General features: G+C 40.4%; 1 protein-coding gene across 2 annotated transcripts in view; it reads left to right on the forward strand.

Moving 5' to 3' along the window:
- COL6A6 (collagen type VI alpha 6 chain) overlaps positions 1 to 15,767 on the forward strand; it is a 141,713-nt gene that overhangs the window by 39,395 nt on the left and 86,551 nt on the right. For both annotated transcript variants that reach the window (XM_079101273.1, XM_079101272.1), the window contains exons 6-9: positions 1,023 to 1,583; positions 2,397 to 2,954; positions 5,362 to 5,937; positions 7,710 to 8,279. In XM_079101273.1, the coding sequence (XP_078957399.1) occupies positions 1,023 to 1,583; positions 2,397 to 2,954; positions 5,362 to 5,937; positions 7,710 to 8,279 (2,265 nt within the window). The remainder of the gene's footprint in view (positions 1 to 1,022; positions 1,584 to 2,396; positions 2,955 to 5,361; positions 5,938 to 7,709; positions 8,280 to 15,767) is intronic.

Below are 15,767 nucleotides of genomic sequence, written 5' to 3' on the forward strand. Positions count from 1 at the left end.
TCTCCCCATACCACCCGGAATACCATCATTTGCTTTTTTTTAACTTTTCTTTTTTCTTTCCCTGCTCCCTGATTCCTCCTTACTAGAAACTGAACCCAGAGGCGCTCTACCACTGAGCTACATCCTCAGCCTTTTTTACACTTTTTTGTTTTGAGTCAGGGTCTTGCTGAGATGCCCAGGTTGGCCTAGAACTTGTGATCCTCTTGCCTCGGCATCCTGAATTTTGCCTTCTATTTCTTTCCTTTTTTTTTTTTTTTTTGTACTTTTTGCTTCCCCTCTCTTCTGCCCTCACCCCCAGATTGCAATTTCCAGAATAAACAGGAAGCTTCATTTGGATAGAAGACAAAGTAATTAATTTATCATGAAGTACCACTCTAGTGTCTGCAAGTTTAGGGAGAGAGAAAGGGCAGTGTATTTTATGTTTACTATATCATGTAAACCCATTGATGCTATGTAAATGTTTTCATGCATGTATATACACACCACATGTTTGTATACATTCTGTAACAATTATTTATATTCTTACTGTAAAAGTGTCGTTACCTTTTATACACAAGCTTTCTGACAATATTCCTACTCTAGTTAATTGACTAGGATTCCGTGAGGAGTAAATTATTTGTTCTAGATTCCAGGAAAGGGAGCTCATATATCTACAGTGCCCAGTTAAACACCTTCTTCATGTCACAACATACCACTCAACTTTTGGCTAAGCAGTTACTTACTAATGGAAGAAGTGACTTGTAAAGATCACCTTCAAGTTTTCTAATCTTTTACTACATTCAGATTTATCTTGATAGATGGCAGAGAATGAGGTAATCATCTGAAACTCTCAAAGCATTCATTTGGCCCACCTGATGCTAAGATCCTCCTTTTTAAACTAGGAAAGCAAACCTTTTAAGCCCAGACACTGTTTCCCATTTTTCAGCCTGTGGTGGTTTATACTTTGTCCTTCTTCCCTGCTGTGCCTGTTTCTCCTCCACGTTTGCCCCGAATGCACATTCAGCTTTTTGGTTCCATTGCAGCTTGTGTGGACACGGAGGAAGCAGACATCTATCTGCTCATCGATGGCTCCGGAAGCACTCAGGCCACAGACTTTCAAGAGATGAAGACATTCCTGTCAGAGGTGGTAGGGATGTTCAACATTGCTCCCCATAAGGTGCGCGTGGGGGCCGTCCAGTATGCTGACAGCTGGGACTTGGAATTTGAGATCAATAAGTACTCCAACAAGCACGATTTGGGAAAGGCCATCGAGAACATCAGGCAGATGGGTGGGAATACAAACACGGGCGCAGCCCTGAATTTCACACTGAGGCTGTTGCAAAAAGCGAAGAAGCAGCGAGGAAACAAGGTGCCATGCCACCTTGTCGTTTTGACCAATGGCATGTCCAAGGACAGCATTGTGGAGCCGGCAAACAGACTAAGAGAGGAGAACATCCGTGTTTATGCTATTGGGGTAAAGGAGGCCAACCAAACACAGCTGCGAGAAATCGCGGGAGTGGAGAAGAGGGTGTACTATGTGCATGACTTTGATGCCTTGAAAGACATAAGGAACCAAGTTGTCCAAGAAATCTGTGCTGAAGAAGGTAAAAGGAATGGTGGCCCTTGCCTTTTGGCTTCAATTTGCTTGTTACCTTTGTGGTGATGTTTGACGTTGCTGGTTAAGGGGAACGACATAATATTTCTAAGTTGAGACTTGTTGATCTGTGCAACTGTAACTGAGTCTCCAGGAAAAAAACCCACCAGCCCATTATGGTGTTGTTCTAATTGATATCTGAAAAGTAATAAAGATATTTGGAGAGATTCTCCCTAATAATTATTAAGTAGCTTTCTCCAACAAATCCCTACAGGCCAGATGTGTGATTAGATGTCATGCCTGTCATATGATCAAATGAGTTCAGATTTCAAGGAGTACGTCTGGTTCACTTAAGTTTCTGTTTTGTGGAACTTTTAAGAAATCTATTAGAGCTATAAGTCAGTGATTTTCAACCAGGTGTTTATTCCTCGCTGGTTGAATTTGTTAACTTCTAGATATATTTTTGGTGTCATAATTATGAAGCGCTGCTAGCATTCAATAGGAAGAGGTCAGGGATACTACTAAATGTCCTACAGTATCCTACAATGCAGACTGCTCATCATATAGAAAGGGATCTGGCCCAAGATGTCAATAATATCAAAGTTGAAAAACCCTGAGTTATACATTTAAACAAATTCTTAAATAACAGAGTAGTCTTCCCTTTATTGTCTCCAATGCTTCATTCACCTATTAATAAGCCATACTAACCCCATGTTTAACTTCAATACTAGATTATTTGTGATTTGGATTTTCCTGTTTGCTCAATTTTTTTTTTTTTAACATGGAGTCGACTTGAATAAACATCTTAATTTCTCTTATGCAGCTTGCAAAGACATGAAAGCTGACATTATGTTTCTGGTGGACAGCTCTGGCAGCATAGGACCTGAAAACTTCCAGAAAATGAAAATATTTATGAAAAACCTGGTGAGCAAATCTCAGATTGGGGCAGATCGAGTGCAAATCGGCGTAGTCCAGTTCAGTGACATCAATAAGGAGGAGTTTCAGCTTAACAGATTCACTACCCAAAGTGACATTTCGAATGCAATAGACCAAATGGCTCACATTGGAGAAACTACCTTGACGGGTGGTGCCCTGACCTTTGTGTCTCAGTACTTCAGTCCCGCCAAGGGGGCCCGGCCCAATGTCAGGAAGTTTCTCATCCTCATCACAGATGGCGAAGCTCAGGACATAGTAAAGGACCCAGCAGTTGCACTGCGGCAAGAAGGCATCATTATTTACTCTGTGGGAGTATTTGGCTCCAATGTCACCCAGCTCGAGGAGATCAGTGGGAGGCCAGAGATGGTTTTTTATGTTGAGAATTTTGACATTCTGCAGCACATTGAAGATGATCTTGTTTTTGGAATATGCAGTCCCCGTGAAGGTAGGCATGCCTGTGTTCATGAGCCGGAATATCCAAGTACCAGATGTGGATATGAGTCATTTTCTTCTCGAATTAGGTAGAGCTCTATTTGGACACTGTAATCTTTTCATTTAATTGAAATGTTTATGCTAGAATCTTTGTCCTGTTGAACTAAATAGACAGTGAGGAACAATCTGGGTTCATCTGGTCTCATTCCTGTTTTAGACAAAAAGACCTGGGGTGATGAATCCTTCATTTAAGAGAAGTGGTATTATACTAAGTCTTAGGTCAGGTTCCCGGGTAGCAGAAATTCTTATGGAAGTGATTTTTTTGAGGAGGTATTTTCAGAAGAGGAGGAAGGAAAGAAGGGCTAAGCAAGGAGTCCATCTTAGCTGAAGTCTAGGTGCAGCATGATTCCACGAGGAGCTTTACACCATGAATTCCACCACATAATTGGTCCTCTCTTCAGAATAGGGATCCAGCCTGCATACACTGTGCTACTAGATTTCATGTGGGTTTCTGAGGCAGTCAGTAGGGGGCATAACTTCTATACAAAGGGACTCCCTTTAAGCCTGGCATCCAGTCTCTACAGGTATTTTTTTTTTCTTTTTGTAATATCTAAAAACAACAGTTAATCAAATGAGGTATTTGTGAAAACACTTTGATATTTACTAAGTATTATAAAGAAGGACTGTGGTAAGTGGAACCTGAACAATGGATGCTTCGAAGGAAGTAAATAGCCCTGTCCCCACTCTTCCTGTGATACTGCAGCGTAATGGAAGTGATCAAGCAAATGCTCAGGGCTGGGGAGGTAGCTCAGCTGTACAGCCCTTACCTGTGATGTGAGTGAGGCTCTGAGTTCATGCTCCAGAATAAAAATAAATAAATAAATTTAAAAAAAAAACAGTTCAACGAATATAAGGGACTGATTTATCCTATGACCCCCCTAGGGCTTAACGGCAAGCATATTGAAAAGTCTGTGTAGGCAATGGAACTTAATGGAATTTTAGGGGAGGATAGGAACAGACAAATAAGGGTTCTGTTCAACTCCTACTACAAAGTTTGATGATTGTGGCCTGTGTTTTGTAGAAAGGGAAGTACACCTTGTTTTCAGTCCCTGTTAATTCCACCCAGAACAAATATGAACTCTGAAGGGTTCCAACCCCGTCCCCCTCCAGTCCCAAGTAATTCAAGTATGATTTGCAGCCAGCCTAAGGCCAGAGGACCTATTTCCTTCTTCAGTGGAGTCAGCCTTTCCTGGAATTTGGTTTATGACTGTACACAAGGCCTCCAATTAGCGGTTAGGTACATTGGTTCTTGGGTTTTTAAAAGTCCTGCATACGGCCAAGGGGCCAAGGACTGGTTCACAGAGGAGGAGATGCCGAAAGCCTCCCGAGGGGGAGGGGGAGGAGAGGGGAGTACTTACACACAGTCCCATTTCTCAAGAAGGAATGAGTTAACGTTTGGATCCTACCTTTCTAAGGCCTGCTGAGACAATGCACTACATAAGGACAAAAGAGCTGACCCTTTTATAAAATAAAATAAACTCTCACCAGAATGGATGAGTTGGCCTTTAGAACTCAGAACTGATTCGCTCCTTTAGGTGGAACATGCTTCTCATGAGTTATTAATTGGGGTCTTTCCTGCTCTACTTTTCCATGGCATTGACCTCAGGTTTAAGAAGTTCAGTGTCACGCTAGGACAATTAAACTGGGCCAAGTGAGAAATGAGCTTTTTTTTTAATATTGAAGCCTAATATGAAAATAGATAGTTCAAGAAGGTCAAAAGGGGAGAAAATGTAACCTTGAAAGTCAGTCATCATAACCATGAAAACAGTATAGAGTGTTGCCAAATTACTTTTTATTTGGTCATTTCCCTAAAGGTTTATCTTAGGAATAAAATCTCAAGATCCCTATGGCTTTAAAGAAAAAAGACAAACTTGTATAAATGAAAACACATGTGGAAAGAACCGTTTTTACAGGAAAATTTACATGGAACTTTGATATATTTTTTAGTCCAAAGTTTTTTGAAATTTTATTCCTGGAGATCCTGTATTTGTCTTTCCAACCCTCCCAAACCTTTGGCTGGTTTCACTTCATACCTGCCTTGTCCTAAAAGCTTACCTGATCATTACTCTGTATTGGCAGAGCAAAAGTATCTGTGTCTCTGTTATCCAGGGAATTGGGCTGGAGTTGCGGCTCAGTGGTACTGTCCTTGCCCAGCATGCACGAGGCCCTGGGTTCGATCTTCAGCACCAATAAATAAATAAATAAATAAATAAAATAAAGGTATACAAATGTTAACAAGGGAATTGACATTCCATGTATAGCATGGTCCATGGAGAGAAAACAGCAGCAATTAAAAACAATAGTTTGAGGGTTCCCCAGGGCTAACCCCACCTTGACATTTCTTTCCCTTCCTCTTCTAGAATGCAAGCGGATTGAAATTTTGGATGTTGTATTTGTGATCGATAGCTCTGGCAGCATTGATCAGGATGAATATAACATCATGAAGGACTTTATGATTGGCCTAGTGAAAAAAGCTGATGTTGGAAAGAATCAGGTCCGGTTTGGAGCTCTGAAGTACGCTGATGATCCAGAGGTGCTGTTTTATCTGGGTGATCTTAGCACAAAATTGGAGGTGATTTCAGTGCTCCAGAATGACCAGCCCCTGGGGGGCAACACTTACACAGCTGAGGCACTAGCTTTCTCAGACCACATGTTCACTGAAGCTAGGGGCAGCCGCCTGCACAAGGGGGTCCCCCAAGTCCTCATTGTGATCACCGATGGGGAATCTCACGACGCTGAAAAGCTCAATGCTACCGCGAAGGCTCTGCGGGACAAAGGCATTCTCGTCCTGGCTGTGGGGATTGCTGGCGCCAATCCTGTGGAGCTGTTAGCTATGGCAGGATCCAGAGATAAGTACTACTTTGTGGAGACTTTTGGAGGCCTGAAGGGGATCTTTTCAGATGTGTCAGCCAGTGTCTGTAACTCTTCAAAAGTAGGTAAGCCTTGTCAATCAAGTTTTTCCTTATTATGAGCATAGAGCCAAATAAGGGAGATGCCAAAGCGATAGTCCCTGAGGGAGAAGTTTTCCAAAGAAGAGAGAAGGAGTCAAAGTTGACTCCCCAGGTGTGAGATCCCAGAACGTGGGAAGGCCTCATCGTCCCTTCATTCAACCTCCTTTCTCAAAAGAAGTACCTTCTCCAACTTCCTAATCACTTTTCCTAAACTATTCTAATGATGGGAAATTTGCCAGTTTGGAACAAGCTTTATTTATTGAGCACAAATTTGCTTTACCCACTAGTTTTTCTCCCTGGTTTACATAAGAAATCAAATGCTGTCTCTAAGAATCAGCATGAAATCTTCTTTCCTCTGCATTTAGGAATCCCCATTTTATTCACTTATTTCTAATATGGCACAAGCTCATTTAAAATGTCATCTTACACTTTTTGGTTTAGAGGGAGATTATGTGTTACTAAAATGCTTCAGCATTTTTTCCAAGATGTATTTTACTAAAAAACACTCTTTTTATTAGATGGATTGCTGTTAATGCATAATTCCAACATTTTGGTGCAGTTCTTTTTCAAAATCATTTAACTTTTCTGGTTTTCATATGCCTTGCATCCATAGAATGCAGCTACCATCTTTTTCTTTGATGAAACTAACAGAATCTTTCTAGATCTTCTCTGGGATAAATCTCTTACAGAAAACAAGGACAAATCTCCTTGTGGCTAATGCCTAAAATTTGATTTGTCCTTCTCAAGTCCACGGTCAAAGTTGGCACACTGCATTTTTGTATGAAAAGTTTGACTTTGAGCAGAAAAACAGTATTTGCTTTCCTGTATTTGAATCTGAAACAAAGGAATTTAATGAGCTAGCCAATTCTTGAAGTCTCTACCATATTTGTTTTGATGTCTTCCTTATCTGAACTGCAGGAATCTCAAACACCTTTAATCTTCTCTGAGGTGACAACGAGGAGTAATTAAGCTGGGTCAGTGGTGGGATCACTGAGGAATTCTGGGAAATGATAATGCTTACCAGAAAGCCAAGGATCACACAGGAGTGTGTGCCAAGCATAACTCATTCATTGGCCTCTCTTATCTTTTTTGTTTTGTATTAATACCAGAGAAGTAGCTCTCACATATTAAATTGTTTGCTCAAAAGTATTTTTCCCCCACTCAGGTAGGTATTTTTGCCTACATACATCAGTAAGAGGTCTGAAAGAAGAAGAAAATCAACTAGATATACACCAGAAGGCATGCTTAAAGCCCTCCCACTGATTTGACTAATAAACCAGAAAAATATTTATTGGCTCATCTGGCCAGAGAGGCCAAGTCAATAACATAAACCATCTGTTTCTGTTTGAATTCCTCAATGGATATGTGTTATTTTGTTTTTTCTTGCTGTGCTACTACTGTCCCTGGGCTTTCTGGAAGGGTTAAGACTAGGTGGCACATGAGAAAAAGTTTTCTGTAGCATTGTTCCTAGTTCTCTGGTATCTCAGAAAAGAAAATGGCGTCAGACCAAATGGACAAGCCAAGAGAAATATCAAGAGATGTGTGAGTGGTTCATACCTCATGCTGCCTATATGAATTGATCATTTGTTTTTACTTCCCTCCAACCAATATGACCAGAGAGTAGCATTAAGATAAGAAACCACTTTCAGAAACATTGTCTCTATGTAGCTGCAAACATTTAATTTACTCTTGGTGGATTAAAGAAAGAATAATACTCTGGTTTTTGTCATTGCTGTTCCCTTTCCTCTCCTTTGTAGATTGCGAAATTGAAAAAGTAGATCTTGTTTTTCTCATGGATGGTTCAAACAGCATTCACCCAAGTGACTTCAAGAAGATGAAGGAATTTTTAGCATCTGTTGTTCAAGACTTTGATGTTAGCCTCAACAGAGTGCGCATAGGAGCAGCCCAGTTTAGCCATACCTACCAGCCAGAGTTTCCACTGGGAACATTCACGGGTGAAAAGGAGATATCCTTTCAGATTGAAAACATCCAGCAGATCTTTGGATACACGCACATTGGTGCTGCACTCAGGGAGGTAGGGCATTACTTCCGGCCAGACATGGGTAGCAGGATAAATGCAGGGACCCCGCAGGTGTTGCTGGTCCTCACAGATGGCCAGTCCCAAGATGAAGTGGCTCAGGCTGCTGAAGAGCTGAGACGCAAGGGTGTTGACATTTACTCGGTGGGCATTGGAGATGTGGATGATCAGCAGCTCATTCAGATCACAGGGACTGCAAAAAAAAAGTTGACAGTTCATAACTTCGACGAACTCAGAAAAGTCAAAAAAAGGATTGTTCGAAACATCTGCACCTCGGGGGGTGAAAGCAGTAAGTATTTAATAAGTTCTTCGTTTTCATTCCCTCCACTGCCTTACTGACGTTGTCCTCAGGCTGGATTTGTATCCCCTGGGGCTGCCGGGAGAATTTAGTTTTGTGCCTCTGGTTCTCACATTTATATTTTTTCACAGTCATCAAGTATTTTTTGTGACTCACGGACTGAGAAACAGCATATTTAGATTCTGTGTCTCTTTTTTCACCCTCCATCCTGGGAAAGCAGGCTCCCTCTGAGAAAGGAGGGCTTCAGCTTCAGAGTTTGTGAGGACAGGGTGGTTGTTTACCATCTGGCTGGTTTCAGAGGTTGAAGGACATGTTTCAAATGAATAAGAACTTGTGATGTTGGGTGTCTGGCAGTTGAGCAGACAGGGCCTCCAAGTGCCATGGGTACCAATATGGAAATTTATATTTTTATTATGAAATTATACCACAGAAACTAATAAATATCTTAACAAATTAGCATATTTTGACATTGTCCTAGTAAGAAGAAGTAAAGTGTCTTGAAGGAGAGTAATTTTTTTTATTAGTATAAAAGTATTCTCCAGGTTGGCTACCATTCTAAGTATCCATGGTAAACATTAACTCCAGATTTCCACCAAGGAAAGGAGAGCCACAGGTCATCAAGAGACCTCTGGAGACAGATAGCTGGAGTACAAGTCCCTGCTCTAGCCAATTTATCTTGGTCAGGTTGTTTAACTTCTCTAAGTTTAATTGTCTCATCCATGGAATGTGAATGATAGCAGCACCTGGTTTTAAAGATCATTGTGAGGATTAACTGAGAAATCGCATATTTAAACTTTACTTTGAATAAGTATGACACCTGGGATGTAATTATAAAGTCACTTCATTTTTGTCTACCACTGACCCATTAAATTTATTCATGGGGGCTAGCTCTTCCCTTGCCCCTAATCACTTCCAAGAAATAAATGAACCTCCTTTTGGTGATTAATATGTCTATCTCAGTGTAACTATTTAAACTTCATCCAAGGTTATTCCATTTTTCCAGGTTGCCATAGGCTGCTCACCTGCCATGAGAGAAGATGTCATACATGATTGACACTTTACTTAATGTTCCCCATCTTTTACTGCTGTCCTTTCTCCTAGACCCTGCCCCCATCTTGCTAAAACTGATTTCTAGCCTTTCCAGAATGGGGTGGGGAAGGGAGTGGAGGTAGATAGAAGTCTTTACTTGACAGTACTTGTCAGGAATTGGTTTTCTTTGATGATAACTGATCCAAAGCTGGGCCAATTTGTGAGTCCTTCAAAGATCCTCTATCCTGCTCCACCTCATCCCATCCCCCACCAAAATCCATTTCTTGGGGTATCTCTCCACTATATCTCCTTTGCGGAGGCCAAATATGTCTGAATTCTAGATGGTCCCTTATCCCTTCCTCAGTCTCTGGGTGATGATTCTGGCTTTATTCTGTTGAGGTCTCTCTTCCCCCCAGGTAGGCTTCTTGGATGGGAGATGACAGGAGCCTCAACACCTCTTTCTTATACTCAGCCATATCAGTTCCACCAGGGACAATAGCATATCATTTGCCCTAGTAAACACTGGAAATTACGATCCTGTGTCTCACTCCATAGAGATTCCAGGCTTAAGTTATCTCTGAAAGCTCCTTTCTCGACTTAGAGGAAATTCTCTCCCGTGTGTGTGTGTGTGTGTGTGTGTGTGTGTGTGTGTGTGTGTGTGTGTTGGGAGAGCTCACGGCATGTCAACAGTGCTTTCCATAAATACTCTTCTCAGCTCCAATCTCACATCTTTTATAAGACCCAACTTGGAGGTTTATGGTTTAGAGCCCTGACATTGATTAGGGACTGTCTTTGTACTTCCTGCTTTATTATCTACTCATACTTTGGAATGTATCTGATTCCCTCAGCCAAACCTTCTACATCAATTTCCTGTTTCACATGAAATACCCGTTTCTAGTTATTAGGCAGAAAATTATCTTAAAACAATCTAGTTTCTACTTGAGTGCATTAAAAAAAATGTGGAACATAAAATACAAAAATATAAACTCCAAGTAGTGAGTGAGTTATCTTTAAAGGAAATAGCCATGAGTGCAAAAAAAAAAATTATATTTTTTTAAATAAGGAAAGTACTCTAAATTAAGATGAACTTGAAGTCATTACTCCAGCAAGCAAGAATGTGAGGGATTTGTATCCAAGCTATGAGCTGAGGACTGATGTGGCTGGAATGAGCACTGATAAACCTTCAAAGGCCTGTGAGAATATATTAAGGGATGCCAATTCTTTAATACAATATAATAAATCTAGGAAATCTAGGAAGTCAGACAGTAGCTTAGTGTGATTCAAACAAACTGAGTTTAGAGCCTGGACGGTCACTCTACTTCTTATTTCACTTGTCTTTTGGTGACGGAGATTGAACCCAGGGCTTCCACATGCTCAGCAAACACTCCACCTTGGAGCTACACTCCCGGTCCCGTTTGCTCTGCTTCTTAACAAAATATGCCTAATTTTGGAGAAGTCGCTTGCCTTTCTAAGTCTTTGTTTTTCTCATTTGTAAAGCTGACTCATCTCCAAGATTTTCTTTAATTGTAGACTATGATGGCAAAATGTGAAAGTAAAGTCAACTGCATTGGAAATATTCAGGAAGTTACTGAGAATCAGTACTTTTTTTTGAGCATCTCTGAAGGGTCAAGGCTGGAGCTCTAAGAACTTCAAATGTATTATCTCATTTACTCTCTTAACACCCTATATGAGATGGAAACTGGGACTGGGAATATAGCTCAGAGGTAGAGCACTTGCCTAGTATCCCTGAGGCCCTAGGTTCAATTCCAAGCACCACCAAAAATAAAAACAAAAGTAAATAAATAAATGTGGAAACTGAAAAAGAAATGTTGGTAGTCTGGTTCAGATCATATAAGAGTAATAGATAAAGCACACTTTGAAAACTAGGTTCGTCTGATCCCAACCCCCTCCACCCCGTTTTTTTTTTTTTTTTTCTCCTTTTGTTAAATTTATCTGTTTTCTTGACATAGTTGTTGTGTAGGCTATCTGAAGCTGACAGTATAAAGGACTAGTGTCAAAGTGTTGTGCTTCACCAATTTCATAGCTGGAGTTTATGAAGACATCATGGGTTGATATTGAAATTGTTCCTATGAGCTGCTGCTCCTGAAAGAAACCATTTTCTGTCACTTCCAGCAGCACAGTCTAGCAGCAGGACTAGAAACCTGCATGACCTGTCATCACTGGCCACCCAGGAAGTGATAAAATAGGGTGGCTCAGCATATGGATTCCCGAAAAGCCTGGATCTGAATCCCAAGCATGAGATCCAGTCATAACTGTGAGACCTTGGGCAAACCTAAGTCACAGCTTCTTCTTCTGTAAAATGAATATTATGAGAGATTTTACTTGTTCCCTGTTTTATAAGGATAAGCGAGACCAAAAACGGGAAGTGCTTGGTAAATGTTCAATAAGTGTAATAAGTGTTAGCCTCTGTCATAGCCTGTCGATCCTACAAAAGTAAAAACTGGAGTAATGGGGTTAGTTTGTAGGAGAACAATTTACCAAGGGTTCTTTAGCTTAGGAACTTAAATATTTTATTGTATTTTCTTAAGGCCCTCAATTTAGACAGTGTGAAGATGATTTTTATTTTTCTATTATTTTATTTATTATAATTTTTCTTTTGCATTATTGGGGATCAAACTTAGAGCCTTACACATGCTAGGCAAGGGCTCTACCCTGAGCTATAACCCCAGCCCAAAAATTACAATATTTTAAAATTTTAGAGCTATATTCAAATTTAATATGCCAAATTATCCTAAGTAGCTAAGCTCCAAAGTCTGACTTATAACTTCACTCAAGCTTACTCCCCTAATTTTTCTCTGAGGGGCTAATCTGTCCACCTAGAGGAAACTTGGGCAGTTTTCAGGATGGGAACGTCCAGTCTTTTTGGCCTGAAGCCATGAGTAGGTTGCAAAGGAGTTAGGAGTACTTCTCATCTTTTGCACCTGTAATCATGGATAGATGGATCAAAAAGGAGATTAAGCAAAAGGCCAGTTTAAATTGAATGAGGTAAGAAACAACTTGAGGATTTACTTGATTCAAGGAGCTTGAGAAATACAAGGGGAAAATAGAAAATTGTTTCCGATTTTTCTTGACAAGGAGCTCTTTATGTTTCTGCTTTGCTGGATGCTCTAGAAACAGAACTCAAAGCAAAGTTTATGTGCTAATACTTTATTGGACACACAATAAAGTAAAGCAAGACTGTCTAGCAGAGAAATGATGCAGGAAAGAAGGGAAAGTGAGTTCAAGGTGGTATGTTGCCAAGCTACCCAAGGCTTCTTAAGAAAGCACAACTGGCACGTTGGTCATGCAGAGCATGACCAGAGACCCTGCACAGACCAGACCAGCACGGGGAGTACAGGAGAAGACACATCTTTCCATTTACTTCTCTCATAGGTTAGCATTTACCCCATGGAGAGTTGGCCCTCCCACACCAGCAGGTTGTGTTATTCAGCTCCTTGGAGAAACTGCTGGGGAAACCAGTGCCAGGATCCATCATAAACATGTGGGAAAGGAGCCAGAGCCTCAGAGTTCACACGGGTTGCATGCACACGGGCACCAGAGCCAAAGCAGCTCTCTTGCAATGAACACAATGGAGACCCCCTCAAAACTTGCCCCTCATCCTGTGTCTTAGGAGACCAAAGGATGGTGGAAGTTGTGGTTCTTTGTGGGGGTCTTCTCTGCCATGTCCCACACAGATGAGAAAAGAGTTAACTGCTGGAGGAGGATGTTGGCTATGTATCACTCAATTACCCCAAAACTTATCAACTCAATAAACACACAAGAGCCAATACGCTTTTTAAATGAAAGAGGGCGTGAGGGGTCTGGCCATACCAGCTCTGGCCTCTTACAACATGGAGTCGCCCAACTGTCTTTTATTTATGATATACAGGTAAAGGGGGCCAGGACCAGGAGGAGCTTCTTTTGTGATGGACAGGATAGGGTGGAGTTAGGGGAGCCATTCTCTTAGGGGGGAAATTCCAGGAGGAGACAGGGAACCACTCCCACAGAGCGCCACATGCTTCCCAGCAGTTCCTAGAAGTCAGGCCTCTGCGTCCCAGGGCTCAACCTAGTCTGATTCTGCTAAAAAGGACGGCTTCCCACAGTTTTCCACTGGACAGAAGTCGTAGTTCTGTGCAGAAGGAGAAAGCAGATGTGGAGCTGCATAAACTGGGACTGTTATAGCACCTAACTGTATTTCCCTGATCATTCTTTCTCCTCTTTCTTCAAAGAAACACCTTATTTCAAAGACCCCTGAAAATCTCTCTTCTACCCAGCTGATCACTACCAAAAGGCCCATGTTCTGCACGAAATGTTCTCAAGATTCTGTCTTCAAATCTTCTGAATATACCATAGCTTCTGAACAGTGTTTCTTAAGACTAAGAATCTGCTGTCCTCAACTCTAACTAAGGACTTTTTTTTTTTTTAAAGAGTAGAATAAGTAGAATCAGCTTTGGGCCTGGCTGGAAAACATGAGAGTGTCTAGTCCAATCTACTCTTTTTTGTTCTTCTCTGTTTTTATTTCCAGATACATAATCCTTTTGTTTTTATATCAAGAAAAGTAATGCCTAGAGAGGACAAGAGATCTGCCCAAAGTCATTTAGCAGTAACAGAGTCTTGGCCAGCCCATGACTGAGATGAAGCCTCCTGTCTTCCCCAAGACCTGCCCCTGGGCTGCCACACTGGGGGACTAGGCAAAGGCTCAGAATGCACTTTTACTTCTATTTTTTTTTTAATTTTTCATCTTAATTTTCTTTTATTGCTCTTCTCTATTCCCATTTCTGTTTTCCTTATCAATCAATTTTAGCCCCCTCCCTAGCTCACATCCCAAACTATTCCTGCATCCAGTTCATTTGAATCACGGTTGCCAGATTCATTCCAAGGTACAGCTCTTCCATGGAGGACTCCAGTCCTCAAAACTTCCAAGGGCTCCTGACTTAGGGCAGTTCCCTCTTTAGCATTTCCAGGGCCATTGCCCTCAGTCAGCAAGGCCTCATCTCCAATTGTCCTTAGACACCTGGCTGCTCACACACGTTGTTTGCTAAATTCCATTCCTTTGCTCACTTTTCATGGGACCATTTATCTTACTGACTAGTTTTCTTTCCAGAGAATAAAACAATTCAGGAATAAAACTTTCAATCTCAAGATATGAGAAGATATAAATTTAAAAGGAATATTGGAAAGGATGTGCTCTGATATTTCCTCCTAACTGGTTTCTTTTTTTTTTTTTGTCTTGCTTTCTGAGTATACAAGACGAGAATTTTTAATAAAGTATAACACAGCAAAGTACTAAGGCCAGACTTCTAGACTTTTTGATAACATATTGACTTACCTTAAATCTCATGGTGAAAATTGATAATCAAATAGGGCTTTTATTTTCCCTCACCTAGCTCCTTGCTCATTAAAAAAAAAAAAAAAATGAATCAAGTTATGGCCCTTGTTTTAAGAACTGAAATTGACATTTTGGTTTCAAAGACTTGCCAATCACCAACTAGCCAGGATATCTGGGAAGAAATGCAGGCAGGCATATGTCCATACCAAAAATACCCAAAAAACTGCTGATCTAGGCAAAGCAAATAAAAAAATCACTCACTCCCCTTTATTGTTTCAAGCAAACTGTACATGTTGTTTGCTGAAAAAGGTTAGAATGTTTAGCCAACTTGAAACTCTTGAAGAAAAAGAGTATGTTGTATGAGTTTATCCTTTAATTACCTACCTTTAGGTAGCTCAGCTTAAAATGTCAGACCCATTCTGATTTCTCCAATGGTGTTAATAAGGATAAGAGCAAAGCTCTTTAAATGAAATACTTCTCTGAGTACCTCTAGACCCCAAAATGGAAGTACCCTTGTCTTCCTGAAGGGCTGAGCTATTGAAGCAGGGCCACCTTTGACATGGTCACATCTGGATGATTGGACTGCTGCTTTTTCCACTCTTAGGACTTAAACCAAGAAAAATCTCAAGGATTTTAAAATTTTTATTTATTCTTCTATGAGTGGATAGTAAAGGTCAAAAAGAGGAATTAGAGATCCTTTTTGGGAAAATAAATCATCAAAACCAATTCTTTGTGATTTATTTTGTTCTTAATTACTTTATTCAAAATGTTTTTACATTTACCTTATATTTATTAGAATTCAATATCTGTTAAAAGACCTCAATTGATAAGTAGCATGATATGAGTTTCTTACTATAGATCATTAACATTTCTGCAACATAGTTTAGAAATACTTAAGTGACTTTGCATATCTAAATGGGATTATTTCAATGACCACAATATAATCTTTCAGAAATTTGGTTGCTATAGAACCATCTAGATCGCATATCAGCTGAAAAATAATAATACATTTGTACTTTTACAGGTTGTAAAAGAATGATTCTGAGCCGCCTCCATTCCCCTTCCCCTTTTTTGTTTTCTAATTCTATAACTGGAATAGAAATAAAAATTCCAGGAGCCTA

The sequence above is a fragment of the Sciurus vulgaris genome (genome assembly GCF_902686455.1).
Source record: "Sciurus vulgaris genome assembly, chromosome: 10".
NCBI classification, from domain to species: Eukaryota; Metazoa; Chordata; class Mammalia; order Rodentia; family Sciuridae; genus Sciurus; species Sciurus vulgaris.